This window comes from Xyrauchen texanus, chromosome 6, assembly GCF_025860055.1.
Source record: "Xyrauchen texanus isolate HMW12.3.18 chromosome 6, RBS_HiC_50CHRs, whole genome shotgun sequence".
Lineage (NCBI taxonomy): Eukaryota > Metazoa > Chordata > Actinopteri > Cypriniformes > Catostomidae > Xyrauchen > Xyrauchen texanus.
This window is the reverse complement of record NC_068281.1, coordinates 32484006-32498684: the sequence shown is the minus strand read 5'-3', so window position 1 is coordinate 32498684 and position 14679 is coordinate 32484006. Positions and strand designations below refer to the sequence as shown.

The 14679-nt window shown below is 38.4% G+C and overlaps 1 protein-coding gene across 6 annotated transcripts in view; it reads right to left on the bottom strand.

Moving 5' to 3' along the window:
• Positions 1–14679, bottom strand: part of st3gal3b (ST3 beta-galactoside alpha-2,3-sialyltransferase 3b) — a 76145-nt gene that overhangs the window by 7579 nt on the left and 53887 nt on the right. For all 6 annotated transcript variants that reach the window (XM_052128285.1, XM_052128288.1, XM_052128289.1 and 3 more), the window contains one exon: positions 2176–2322. In XM_052128285.1, coding sequence (XP_051984245.1) covers positions 2176–2322 — 147 coding nt within the window. The remainder of the gene's footprint in view (positions 1–2175; positions 2323–14679) is intronic.

Sequence of the window (14679 nt, the reverse complement as noted above, 5' to 3'; positions counted from 1 at the left end):
AGGGGAAGGATGTGTCAAAGCGTATCCCATCTTGATCAGTACCGTATGGGACAGTTTGCCCCCCACCTCCACAAACCTTAGAGGCCTGAGCTCTGCTCCATGTGCACTGCACATGTTCCACAATTCAAAGGGGGTCAGAGTTTCATAAGGTGGTCAAGCTCACACAAAGGCCCATAAGATGAGAGCATCACCAAGCTATGATGCTACTGCCAGTTGAAAACATGGTAAGCATGTTTTATGTTAGAAAAGACTGTCACGTTTCTTCCAAATTTCTGAAGTCCAATTTCCTGTAATGGAAGGATAAGCAGGGGTTGTCTTGATTACGAGTTCCCAGTAGGCAATGACTCTTTGTTAAAGCCGCTTTATATTTGAGGTCTGAGGCATGTCACTCACACTTCTTTATGATGGCGCTGTAGGCCTACGATTTGTTGATCTCGCCACAGGCTACGGCACACTACACAGGTCTGAATAATATGCATGTTTGCTACTGGGGAGGAGGTTTTCTGAGTGTGGCCAGAGAGCAGACCATATGATAACTTTCAGAAATGCTTTCCCAGAACTTTCATGATGCATTTTACTAGTGGAATTTAGATATCAACTTGTATGTTTAAAAGCCTTTGCAATTCATACTGACACTTTTGTGCATGGATATCTGACTCAACTTTGCTAGAGTTTCACATATAGCATTGCTTTGAGGTATTATATCAATGTTTAAATAAATTTTAAGGTAGGCACTGGCACTGTTAATCCCGTCAATGTAAATACTGATGAAAAATATTAGTTGATGAAGAGATCTTGGTTTTCGTCAACGGTAATAAAAACAAGATGGAAAAAGATGATGATAATTAAAAGATTTTAATAAAAACATACTGTTGATAAAAATATGATTGAAAAAAATTATACTGCAAGATTTTAACAATACACTAGAAATGTTTCAAAAAAAGGAAGAAAGCATTTGTATACAAAGAATAAATTCAAATAATCATGTAATAGTATGTTTGGGATTTCCCAGTTTGCGCTGAAAGATCCATGCATCCCAGATGTGTATGACTTTCTTTCTATAGCTGAAAACAAATGATAATTTTTGGAAGAATATCTCAGCTGTGTACGTCCATACAATGCAAGTGAATGGGTGCCAAAATTTTGAAACTCAGGTGGTTAAATCCATCTCTTCTGAAGCAATATGATAGGTGTGGGTGAGAAACAGATCAATATTTAAGTCCTTTTTCCTTCATTTTCACTTTCTCCTTCTTCTGTTTTTGGTGATTCACATTCTTCGTGCATATTGCCCCTGACTAGACATGGAGGAGAATTACGACAAAATTACATAAATATTAATCTGCTTCTCACCCACACCTATCATATCATGTCTGAACAAATGGATGTAACCACTGTAGTCATATGAATTACTTTTATGCTCCCTTTATGTGGATTTTGGAGATTCAAACTTTTGGAACCCATTCAATTGCATTGTAGTGACCAACAGAAGACAGAAAGTCATACACATCTGGGATGCCAGGAGAGAATTTTCACTTTTGGATTAACTATCCCTTTAATACTTGTGTATATTTATTATTTCCAATTATTTCAGGCGTTTAAGGTTTTCTCATGTAGAAGTTTGTTGATAAGTCTTTAATATTTGTAAATCTTTAATGTGTTTGATACATGTTGGTATGTTATAATTGGACAAGACATAACTGACTAATTTAAAATATAATTTTTTTTTAATTATAATAAAAATCACTGGATAGGACATTTTTAAAATACTGCTTTGTCTAGGTTTGGACAAAATTAATGGTATAAGCTCTCCCCACCCATTGGATTAGTCATGCCTTCTTTGACCTAAGGTGATCTCTGTGGTAATTAAAGGCTAAGTGAGGAAACACGTGCCTAAGGCTTCCTGTGACCCTATTTACATAAAATTGACTTAAGGCATTGCCTGACATTTTTGGTTCAATAAAACCAAGCAGTCCAAAATCCACTCACAGAGCTAGTGATTCAAGCTGGGTCAAATTTTCTTGAAGATTTGTAGTCAAGCAAAATACAAATATATTGTACAAATATTGAAGATTTGTAGTCAAGCAAAGGTTAATGTTAACAGCATTCTGAAAAGTATGTAAACATTTGAAGAAAAGGATGTTAGCGCAATATATACTGCAGAAGCACAATGCTTACCCCTTTACCCATAAGGCCGTTGTTCTGTGGAAGGCCAATAAACTGGAAGGCAGCCTCCTGTATGAAATAAGGGTTGAGGATCCGTATTTCTGAGGGATCCCGGGGCACGTTGCGTGCTACAGACTTCCAGAAGCCCTCAGTCCCTTGCTAATGGAAAAACAAAAAATGTACAGTCAGTATAGGGTAGGATTAACTAATTAGCACATTCTAGTTTGATCATCAAAAGTAAACTTGTCATGAAAAACGCATAGAATATTTCAATATCATCTTACAGCAGATCAAGGGTGCAAATCCCAAATGCAAAGAAACAATCTTTTCCATAGTCATGAGTTCAGGCACAAAGCCTATTAAGGTGCCATCACTGCATACTGATAGTGCTGAGAAAAATAACCAGAGGTGGTAGTGTAGACGGCTTTCATTAAAAGTGAAGTAGGGCGTCCAGGTTGGACAAGCCCACAGGAAGTGCACAAATGAAATCCTGACCTCCTCGAGTGTTCAGGGAGCAGCAGCCCCCAGCTTCTCCCATACCAATTACTCAGGAGACTTGTCGAGCACCACAGCTCAGCAATTATTCAATCTGCAACCTGGCATTGAGATCATCAGGTATTAGTGTCCTGACTAGACGAGTTCTGCAAAGCCACAGCAGCACTGCTGGCAAACAGCCAGCCAGGTCAGCGAACTTAATGGGAGTCACCTGTTCAAATAAGCAGACTCTGTCTTTGATATAACCCAACAATAGGAGCAGCCATTGAGCTAAGCAAATGGCTTTGAACCAGTTTTGGAGGCCCCTGAGCCCACAACAAGCCATGGCAAGAAAACATCATCTCTCCTGTCAACAGTGGGTTTTCTCTTAACAGAACCAGTAAGTCTGAGGGGAACGCCACAACCACAAGCAGGTGTAAACAGAAGAAAACTCAACAACAGTAAATGAACTGGTACATACCTACAAAACCACTGACACACTATACACACCATTCTCAAAACAGTAAGCAGTACATACTGAATCCTTTGCCAAGCTGAAGCATGCCTCCTTCCAGAATGTAATGGGCAATTCAGAAGTTATTCTAGAGTATGAGCACAGGGAATGCACTGGCATCTGAAATCCGATGTTATAACAGTGATGGGTTGTTTGAAGACAAAATAAAACATGAAGCCTCTGATTGACAATCACTTAGCAGAAGTGAGGATGCCTTTGTAAGCATGTACATTCCTTCCGCTGAACAAGGCAGTCTTGCAGAGATAGAAATAGCCGTTTCATCCATGAAGGTCTAATACTGTAGATAAGTTAATCATAAGAGTTACATAACCATATGACTATGACACAGAATGACTATGGAAAGACAATGACAATGCCTGGCCCAGTGGTGAATAGTGATGTTGAAACTTTAAGGATCAATCTTTCATCAATATCACTCAGTGTCTAGGGATAGGTCTGGTTAGTCGACTAGTCATTCTACAAATGTCTAGTCAACAATAATGTTGAGAACAGTGATGTTGACTAGTTTGTCTAGATTTTTTTATTTACAGTATATCTAGGGTGTATATATATGTCAGTGGCGGCTGCTGGTCTTTCAAAGAGGGGAAGCTCATTTTCGGCCTACATTATAAACTTATTTACCCTATTTTTTGCACTAAATCAATCTTAGGCGTTGATCTGCCCTGCTGTTTAATTCTAATTTTTTCCTCGTAAGGAAGACTTTCAAATGGTTTCGCCAAAATCAGGTCGACAATATTAGCACCGTCTGCCATCGTGCGCAGTTTCACCCGTACGACGCTAGCCTAGCCTACTGTATGAATGAATGAATGAATGAATGAATGAACGAACAGCTCTAAAACAAAATATATTAAACTTGGTAAAACTGAAACAAGGAATGTGGTGTATAATTGTGTGAAATGTATTATGCAAATCGACTAGCAATTTCGCCAAACAAATATAAAGAAATAGGTTGCAGCAGTTTGTCTTTCGACTACACTTGAGAAATCCGCGATGGGACTGAGCGTGAAATAGCTTCAGTGACTTCTTATAGTACAGATTCAGCTGTCAATCAAAAGGAGATGCAGTCTTTCGACAGATCCTCCAATCATCACGCGGAAGCCCGAGTCCGGGCCAGCCCACTCCTCATTCACCCCCAGAGACGCTGAGCGTCCGTGGGCGGGACATAATCGCAGCATTTATCCAATGACCGTCTATTTTCGAGCACTGAAAAAAACTGTTCAGAGCAGCCCCATTGAAGTCAATGGACGCTCGGCTTCAACAGGGAAATGCACTGACGCTACGGGAATGTATGAGAAGTAAAACGAGTCAGCCGACCTGCTATATGTAATGTAGCTGATTCTGAACGAACTCGTCTTCGAGATGAACGTGTTCTAATGCATTTTTAGTCAATAAATTGTTTACACAATAGTACATATTTGACCATTATTTTTTTGACATTATAGGGGAAGCTGAGCTTCCCTTGCAGTCTTAAAGAAATCCCCACTGATATATGTTTATGTATGTATGTATATATACAGTGCATCCAGAAAGTATTCACAGCACTTTACTTTTTCCACATTTTATGTTACAGCCTTATTCCAAAATTCATTAAATTCATTATTTTCCTCAAAATTCTACAAACTATACCCCATAATGACAATGTGAAAGAAGTTTGTTTGAAATCTTTGCAAATGTATTAAAAATAAAAAAAAAAAATCACATGTACATAAGTATTCACAGCCTTTGCTCAATACTTTATTGAAGCACCTTTGGCACCAATTACAGCCTCAAGTCTTTTTGAGTATGATGCTACACGCTTGGCACACCTATTTTTGGGGCAGTTTCTCCCATTCTTCTTTGCAGGACCTCTCAAGCTCCATCAGGTTGGATGGGGAGCGACGGTGCACAGCCGTTTTCAGATCTCTTCAGACATGTTCAATCAGGTTCTGGCTGGACAACTCAAGGACATTCACAGAGTTGTCCCGTAGCCACTCCTTTGTTATCTTGGCTGTGTGCTTAGGGTCGTAGTCCTGTTGGAAGATGAACCTTCACCCCAGTCTGAGGTCCAGAGCGCTCTGGAGCAGGTTATCATCAAGGATGTCTCTGTACATTCCTGCATTCATCTTTCCCTCGATCCTGACTAATCTCCCAGTTCCTGCCACTGAAAAACATCCCCACAGCATGATGCTGCCACCACCATACTTCACTATAGGGATGGTATTGGCCAGGTGATGAGCGGTGCCTGGTTTCCTCCAGACATGACTCTTGCCATTCAGGCCAAAGAGTTCAATCTTTGTTTGATCAGACCAGAGAATTTTGTTTCTCATGGTCTAAAAGTCTTTCAGGTGCCTTTTGGCAAACTCCAGGCAGGCTGTCATGTGCCTTTTACTGAGGAGTGGCTTCCGTCTGGACACTCTACAATACAGGCCTTATTGGTGGAGTGCTGCAGAGATGTTTGTTCTTCTGGAAGGTTCTCCTCTCTCCACAGAGAAACACTGGAGCTCTGTCAGAGTGACCATCAGGTTCTTGGTCACCTCCCTGACTAAGGCCCTTCTCACCCGATTGCTCAGTTTGGCCGGGCGGCCAGTTCTAAGAAGAGTCCTGGTGGTTCCAAACTTCTTCCATTTATGGATGATGGAGGCCACAGTGCTTATTGGGACCTTCAATGCTGCAGAAATGTTTCTGTACCCTTCCCCAGATCTGTGCCTCAATACAATCCTGTCTCGGAGGTCTACAGACAATTCCTTGGACTTCATGGCTTGGTTTGTGCTCTGACATTTTAAATGTGGTACCTTATATAGACAGGTGTGTGTGCCTTTCCAAATCATGTCCAATCAACTGAATTTACCACAGGTGGACTCCAATCAAGTTGTAGAAACATCTCAAGGATGATCAGTGGAAACAGGATGCACCTGAGCTCAATTTTGAGTGTCATGACAAAGGCTGTGAATAATTATGTACATGTTCGTTTTTTATTAATTTGCAAAGATTTCAAACAAACTTCTTTCACGTTGTCATTATGGGGTATTGTTTGTAGAACTTTGAGGAAATAATGAATTTAATCAATTTTGGAATAAGGCTGTAACATAACAACATGTGGAAAAAGTGAAGCGCTGTGAATACTTTCAGGATGCACTGCACACACACACACACACACACACACACACACACACACACACACACACACACACACACACACACACACACACACACACACACACACACACACACTTGTTGTGTTTCCATGTTTTATGGGGACTTTCCATAGACATAATGGTTTTTATACTGTACAAACTTTATATTCTATCCCCTAAACCTAACCCTCACAGAAAACTTTCTGTATTTTTACCTTTTCAAAAAACATAATTTAGTATGATTTATAAGCTGTTTTCCTCATGGGGACCGACAAAATGTCCCCACAAGGTCAAACATTTCGGGTTTTACTATCCTTATGGGGACATTTGGTCCCCACAAAGTGATAAATACACGCTCACACACACACACACACACACACACACACACACACACACACACACACACACACACACACACACACCATTCAGACAACCAACTGACTACTTGATTACTCAAAATACTTTCAAATAACAGTGAATGATGTATTGATTTGCTTGACTCAATGAACAGCCAGCAAAAATTGTGGGTATACATTGAGGCCATCATAACTGAAACTACAAAGCACATACTAAGGTAATATCAAAGCATTTAAACAAGCCCAACCTGAGAGCTAATCTACTGACAGAAAGTTAAAGGAATAGTTCACCCAAAAATGAAAAATTGCTGATAATTTATTCACCATCAGGCTATCCAAGATGTATCAGAATTTCTTTCTTCATCAAAACAGAATTTAAGAGTTTTAGGATTTCATTTCAGGCCTCCTCCTACTCCCTCCTCCTCCATGTGACGCGTAACCTTACCAACAAGCTTACTTCATCCCTCTCATGAGCGTGCTTCACAGAGATGTACAGAAGCGAACATTTGTAGTTAAAAAGTATATTAGTATTGTTTTGTTTCTAAAAATAATCAAATCGTTTGGGTTCAGAAGAACTTCATTTGTCGACTGAAGTCGTGTGGATTATTTTGGTGCACACTAAATATGCATTTTGGACAGTCAAACTGGAGTACATTCGTTTGCATTGTTTAAAGGAGAAGACTTGAAATGAAAAATTCCTAAAAAAAGATAAAAAGTGAGTAAATTATCAGCAAATTTTCATTTTTGGGTGAACTATTCCTTTAAGCCTTTACACGTATCAGTCTATAATTTATTTATTTTATTAAGTTATATTATTTTGAGGAGTTTTTGTAACATTTAAAAGCACAGATATTTTCGATCTTGGGTCAACCATACATGAGCGCTACATAACATGCTGGAAGTACATGCACAGCTCATCGTCTCTCTAACATCTCCTCAGTTACTTTAAGGCTATTATTCAACATTAATGTGAAATTAGGAAATGTAAGAATTTGCCCGTCACTTTCAACAAACAAAACTACTACACTTCTATTTTCAAAGCAATACATTGACCTGATTCTGGATTGCATTATGATCACACCACCTAACCACAAGTTATGGAAAGGACATTCTAAACATTGCACTATTCTTGATGTCTTCACCATTGGTTCTGTCTGGCTTTCCTCCAGACCTCTCATTGGCATTTAACTGGGGAATTGCAGACTGGAAGTGACAAGAAAGTGAGTGAGCAATACCCTGATTGATCGCATCTCCAAGCCCTCAAAACCACAAGTTGTTTGCAGCGCCACCACACTCTTGTCAAACAGGATGGACCCTGTAACTGATCCATCCAATAAAGCAGCAGGTATGAGAGGCCTCTCAATTCCCAAGCATAGCTCCAGCACACCCTTAACAAGCTTCCAGCATGGCCACAGAGTATTTAATCACTCCATAAAAATCACAGGCCACATCGCCGGCCTCTCTCTCCATCAGCTGCTGGAAAAAAGAGGTCAGGGTGAGTGTTCAGCAGTGACTAGGAAAACCCGCTCCTGACTGCAGATGTGCAATGTGAAGAATCTTCCCAGGAACACTCTGGAACCTAAAAAAATTTGCATTGTAAATGCAAAAACAACCTCTTTGTAAAGTCTAAAGGCTTGCTTGCTAAATTTAAATGCCAGATATGCTACAAAGAAATGCCTCCTACAAATTTGCTGTTGAAAATTTGGATTCTCATGTGTCAAATGTCTAGCATCTCTCATAGAATAGGTATCAAGCTGAATCACAAAATGGCATTTACAAACACATACTGTTTAAGATTGATGTTGAAATGTCAGACATTATAGACAACTGCTGGATCACAGTTCTGTTGTAGTATTTTTATACTATTCATAAAAGTGAATATATTTTGGGGGTCATCTCATGGGTCGCTACAGAGCCATTGATGCTATTTGTATTCTTTGTCAGAGTCTATGACATTTAAACTTTAATTATTGTCTTAACAGAGACTTACAAATTAAATTATGTTTGTCAAAAATGTTTGACATTTTTAGTTTGAAGGAATAGTTCACTCAAAAATGTAAATTCTCCACCCCAGATGTGTGTGACTTACTTTCTTCTGCTGAACACAAATTAAGATTTTTAGAAGAATTTCTCAGCTCTTTTGGTCCATACAATGCAAGTGAATGGGTGCCAAAATTTTGAAGCTCCAAATATCACAGTCAGCATAAAAGTAATCCATATGACTCAGTGGTTAAATCAATGTCCCCAGAAGTGATATGATAGGCATGGGTAAGAAACAGATCAATATTTAAGTCCATTTTTACTATACATTCTCCTCCCTGCCCAGTCAAGCTGCTTTTTAACTTTCACATTCTTCTTCTTTGTGTTTTTGGTGATACACATTCTTAATGCATACAAAAACTGGGCAAAAATTCATATGACTCCAGTGGTTAAATCCATTTGTTCCAACATATGATATGAAATGATATGAAACAGATCAATATTGAAGTCATTTTTTGTCATAAATCCTCCTCCATGTCCAGTCGGGGACAATATGAATATTGGTGAATCACCAAAAACAGAATAGGTAGAACAAGAAAATGAAGGAAAAAGGACTTAAATATTGATCTGTTTCTCACCCACACCTATCATATCGCTTGAGTAAATCATGAGAGAATTTTCTCATTTTTGGGTGAAAAATTCCTTTAAAATTAATACTTGGAAAAAAATACTTCAGGACAATGAAATGCTAAACGAAATGTTTACAGTTGAAGTCAGAAGTTTACATACACCTTAGCCAAATATATTTAAACTCAGTTTTTCACAATTACTGACATTTAAACATAGAAAACATTCCTTGTCTTGGGTCAGTGAGGATCACTATTTTAAGAATGTGAAAAGTCAGAATAATAGCACAGAGAATTATTTATTTCAGTTTTTATCAGCTTTTCTTTCATCACATTACCAGTGGGTCAGAAGTTTACATACACTTTGTTAGTATTTGGTAGCATTGCCAAATTGTTTAACTTAGGTCAAACTTTGGGTAGCCTTCCACAAGCTTCCCACAAGAAGTAGCTGGAATTTTGTCCCATTCCTCCAGACAGAACTGGTGTAACCGAGTCAGGTTTGTAGGCCTCCTTACTCGCACACATGCTACACATGCTTTTTCAGTTCTGCCCACAAATGTTCTATTGGATTGAGGTCAGGGCTTTTCTGATGGTCACTCCAATATCTTGACTTTATTGTCCTAAAGTCATTTTGCCACAACTGAGGAGGTATGCTTGGGGTCATTGTGCATTTGGAAGACCCATTTGCGACCAAGCTTAAACTTCCTGGCTGATGTCTTGAGATGTTGCTTCGATATATCCACGTCATTGTCCTTCCTAATGATGCCATCTATTTTGAGAAGTTCACCAGTCCTTCCTGCAGCAAAGCACCCCCACAACATGATACTGCCACCCCCATGGTTCACGGTTGGGATGGTGTTCTTCCAAACAATGGTCATTATTGCTAAACAGTTAAATTTGAGTTTCATCAGACCATGTCAATTTAGGGCACATTTTACTGTGGATGTAGATACTTGTCTACCTGTTTCCTCCAGCATCTTCACAAGGTCCTTTGCTGTCGTTCTGGGATTGATTTGCACCAAACTACATTATCTCTTGGAGACAGAATGCGTCTCCTTCCTGAGCGGTATGATTGCTACGTGTTCCCATGGTGTTTATACTTGCTTACTATTGTTTGTACAGATAAATGTTTGGAAATTGCTTCCAAGGATGAACCACACTTGTGGAGGTCCACAATTTTTTTTCTGAGGTCTTGGCTGATATCTTTTAATTTTCCCATGGTGTCAAGCAAAGAGGCACTGAGTTTGAAGGAAGGCCTTAAAATACATCCACAGGTACACCTCCTATCAGAAGCTAACTGGCTAATTGTCTAAAGGCTTGATATCATTTCCTGGAATTTTCAAAGCTGCTTAAAAGCACAGTTAACTTAGTGTTTGTAAACTTCTAACCTACTGGAATTGTGATATAGTCAATTAAAAGTGAAACAATCTGTCTGTAAACAATTGTTGGAAAAATTACTTGTGTCATGCACAAGGTAGATCCCCTAAACGACTTGTCAAAACTATAGTTTGCTAGTGGAGTGGAGTTTAAAAAAAATTAGTTATATGACTTCAACCTAAGTGTATGTAAACTTCTGACTTCAACTTTATGTATTTAAGAGTGTAAGCTTCAGGGAAGGGCATGTAATAGTTGATGCTATTTTCAAAGGTGTGTGAAACCCAGTGTGAAAGGTATTTGGTTGTTCAGCTTTAAACACTTTTGATTTCACCCATATGCTAAACTTATGACTTGAAGAGTCAAAAATAAAGAATATATATATATATATATATATATATATATATATATATATATATATATATATAAAAAGCCAAAATTTATTATAAGGAATCCTACAAGCCAAAATATAATGCACAGTGAGAGGAGAAATATGACGTCTTGAATTTAAAGGGCTAATTTGAGAGGAGTCAAAAGCACTGGTGGTTAAATATAGCATACTGCTGATCAATCAGCATGCAGAATGTGATTTATATCAAAGGATTGCAGGGCAGTTGTTTGGAAGGTATACAGCCTTAAGATTAGGTTAGAACAAATCTGGGCCGAAAACAGAAAAGCCTTTCAAAACACCTACCAAACCATATTTCAGAGATTAAAATAAGTTTCCTCTGCATTCCTAAAATTTGAAACTGTATATATATATATATATATACAATTTTATATTTAATCCTTTAAAAAGCTGAAGATACTTGCTTTGATCAAGTTTACTCCTGACATGGTCATACTTAAAGGGCAGGGGATATTTCTCAACCGCGACTTCCTTTTAAAAAGGATGTGCAACAAAACCTTATCTCATCATTTCAAATGACGAGGATAATGGGAATAGAGGGGCAACCAAAGAGGCATCCAACAGGTTGATCACAGAGGTTGTCAATGGACCATACAACTTGTGCTCGTAAGTAAAAAAATAGCCAAGGGCTTCTTCGTTTTTCGTGAAAAAATAAGTTGTGCTCCTCAAAATCCTCAATCTCTTGCGGCTTTTCTGCTGAGGAAATACTGTACACACAGTACAACCAGAAGAAATTGTGGGCTCTCTCGAAAAGTATCCTGTTTATCTTTAGGCTTATATTTAAAAGGTCAATAAACCTGGGAGGTACACTGTTAAAGTGAAATGATCTGTTTTTTATGGTGTGTGCTCTAGCTAACTGAGCCACAATCAAAGCAAGTCTTTTAGAGGCACAGGCACGCTTTCAGACATATGTTGTCCCTGCTGCCCCAGTTGCCATGCTCAGAATGCCTATAAACGTGTAAGGCAGGCTAACAAATTTGCAATTGCAGCTCGGCTGTGACATATCAACATGCAAATTAATACAACCACAGCCAGATTGAGCTGGGGCAAAAACAAGATAAAAGGTTAAACTAGATATAAGATATACCTAGATATAAGATAAACCTGCATGGGCATGATTCATATGAACTTCAGTGTGTGTATGAACCTCTGAAGGTTTACTCCAAGGGTCCCATCAGAAATGTGCATGTTTTGTGGAGCACTCATCCAGAGCAGGTCAGGTTCATGTAATCTAGATCCTGTTGCTCTTGACTGGGTCAGAAATCAAAACTCTACACCATACTCAGAAGGCATTCCTTTTGTTAGCAGGAATCTGTGGTATTTGCTAATTTTCGTCTTTTTTTTGCCTTTAGAGCCATGGCTATCTACTTACCTGACACACTGGGGTTATTTCCAAGTACAAGATTTGCGTCTACACAATTCATAAGAGGGCAAACAGGACAATGGGGTCAATTGACATCTCGCAGTCTTTGGAAAAAGCTTGATTTCCTTGGTCAACCAGCATTGCCAGAAAAAAACATTTTGGTCAAACAGCCTCACCAGCACTAAACCAGAATAAACCAACAAAAAAACAGCTTAGACCAGCATGAGAACTGCATGCTCGTTAAGCTGGTATTTGTAGCTGGGATATCAGCAGACTGGTTAGCTTTTTGTTCATGTGTTTTGTTTTACCCTTTCATTGCCAAACTGTACCATCCTTGAGTAGTTATGAAAGAAAGACTCTCCCTGTTTGGCTGATTTAGAGGATGAATGCATGGCTGTTGGCCCGTTCAGATGCAAACATTCGCATGCCCCCTCATCAACCCCTGGCTTGAAGCCCCACTGGGTCAAAGGGAAAGACAACACCTGCATCAAACTCCAAAATCAGACAGGTTTCTAAATAAACAAAGCTACAAAGGGCCTGAAAATGCTGACTCTCAATCAAGCTACAAAAGGATCTTAAGTGCTGACTCTCAAAAATCAAAAGGTCAAACGGACACAAAATTTGAAGGCTTTTCAAATAATTAAACATGTTTCACAAAACCTGTTGGAAGAGGAATGCGCTTCTAAAAAAGAAATTCTGAAAGCCACAATGGAATTTAGCAACTTGCTCCTTTGGTTGAATGCCACATCTGTGTTACAGTTTGTAAATCCACTGTGAGTCACCTTTCCTGGAGATTTCTAGAGTAAAAAAAGACATGCTCTCTGCAGGCATCAACAAAGATAAACAAAGTCATAGAAATAACCTAAATAAATTTTAGCATATAAATAAAGTCAACGAAGGCAACACCACAAAATACAGGCAATAGTTTGCTATGCAATATGGCACCACATGGAAAGTGCCTTTCCTACAAACCAAAAGCAGGAGGGGTGGGAGCCCTAAACCCTAAAGGAGTATTTGATAGGTGGCACATTCTGGTCTTGCTCTTACCATGTAAGGATGAAATAATAAGGGATTAGGACATATGGAAAAAGGAAGTGATGGGTAAATACATTCAGACAGACTGGCAAAGGATTAAATGGTATTCTGAATGAAAATAATTATCGTGGGAGCCACATGCTCCAGAACTTGTTAATTCAGTTCACTCTTATCACAGCCTATAGGACGGCTGGCACACTGCCGATTTTTAAGTCACGCTCCTTATTCCGTTTTTATATCAGTGACCTCTGAGTTGTTAATCCCTTTCGAATGACTAAAATAGGTTAAAACCAAAAGCAAAAGTATGACACATTTCTGGGGAAGCCTGAAGTTTCAACACATCTGAGCTGTCTTGACTGGTAAATGTTAAAGGAATGTTCAAAACAAGTTAAGCTTGATGACCACAGGAAATAATTTTGACTCTCTTATTTTGTTAAAACATGCAAAAATGTATGTTTAAAGTAATGCACTTACCATGGATATCTATAGGGCAAGGAGTAGAACCAGGATAAACGAAACAAAACATGTAAATACAGCCACAACAGAGTGCAACAGTCTGGTAAAATCCAATTTATTATCTCCATAGGGGAATTTATTTTTAACGATAACTTAAAACCTTTTAAGACATACCTAGCGTGAGCTCTGAGCTAGTTCATCAATGGTATGTGCCCCTGTTAAAGCCAACAGGCTGCATTATTTCAACTTCAGTTTTGAAAAATCACGTGTAACAGCTGAATTTCTATCTATCTATCTGTCTATATATATATATATATATATACACACACACACACACACACACACACACATATATATATATATATATATACACACACACACACACACACACACACACACACACACATATACAAAACGGTATATACAATATATATATTTCAAGGCAAACTTAATCTATTAGTAATTTTTTTTTTACATTTGCATATTTATAAACTAAATTGTGACCAATATGATGAAAAACAAATGACAAAATAGAATCTATAAAATTAATATTTTCATACTGTTCAAAGTTAGAAGGTCCCCTGTATAAATAGCAGAATTAGTTGAAAGAGTATTTCTTACTTACGCAAGCAAAATGGACATTATAACTTAAACATACCCACACGAATCAATATCGAATCGGAATCTAATCGAGAGCTTCTGAATCGGAATTGAACCCCAAAATCTGAAGCCCAGCCCTACAAAAACACATTTTTGCAGTGAAGAATTAATATAAGCACTTTTCCACACATCTCT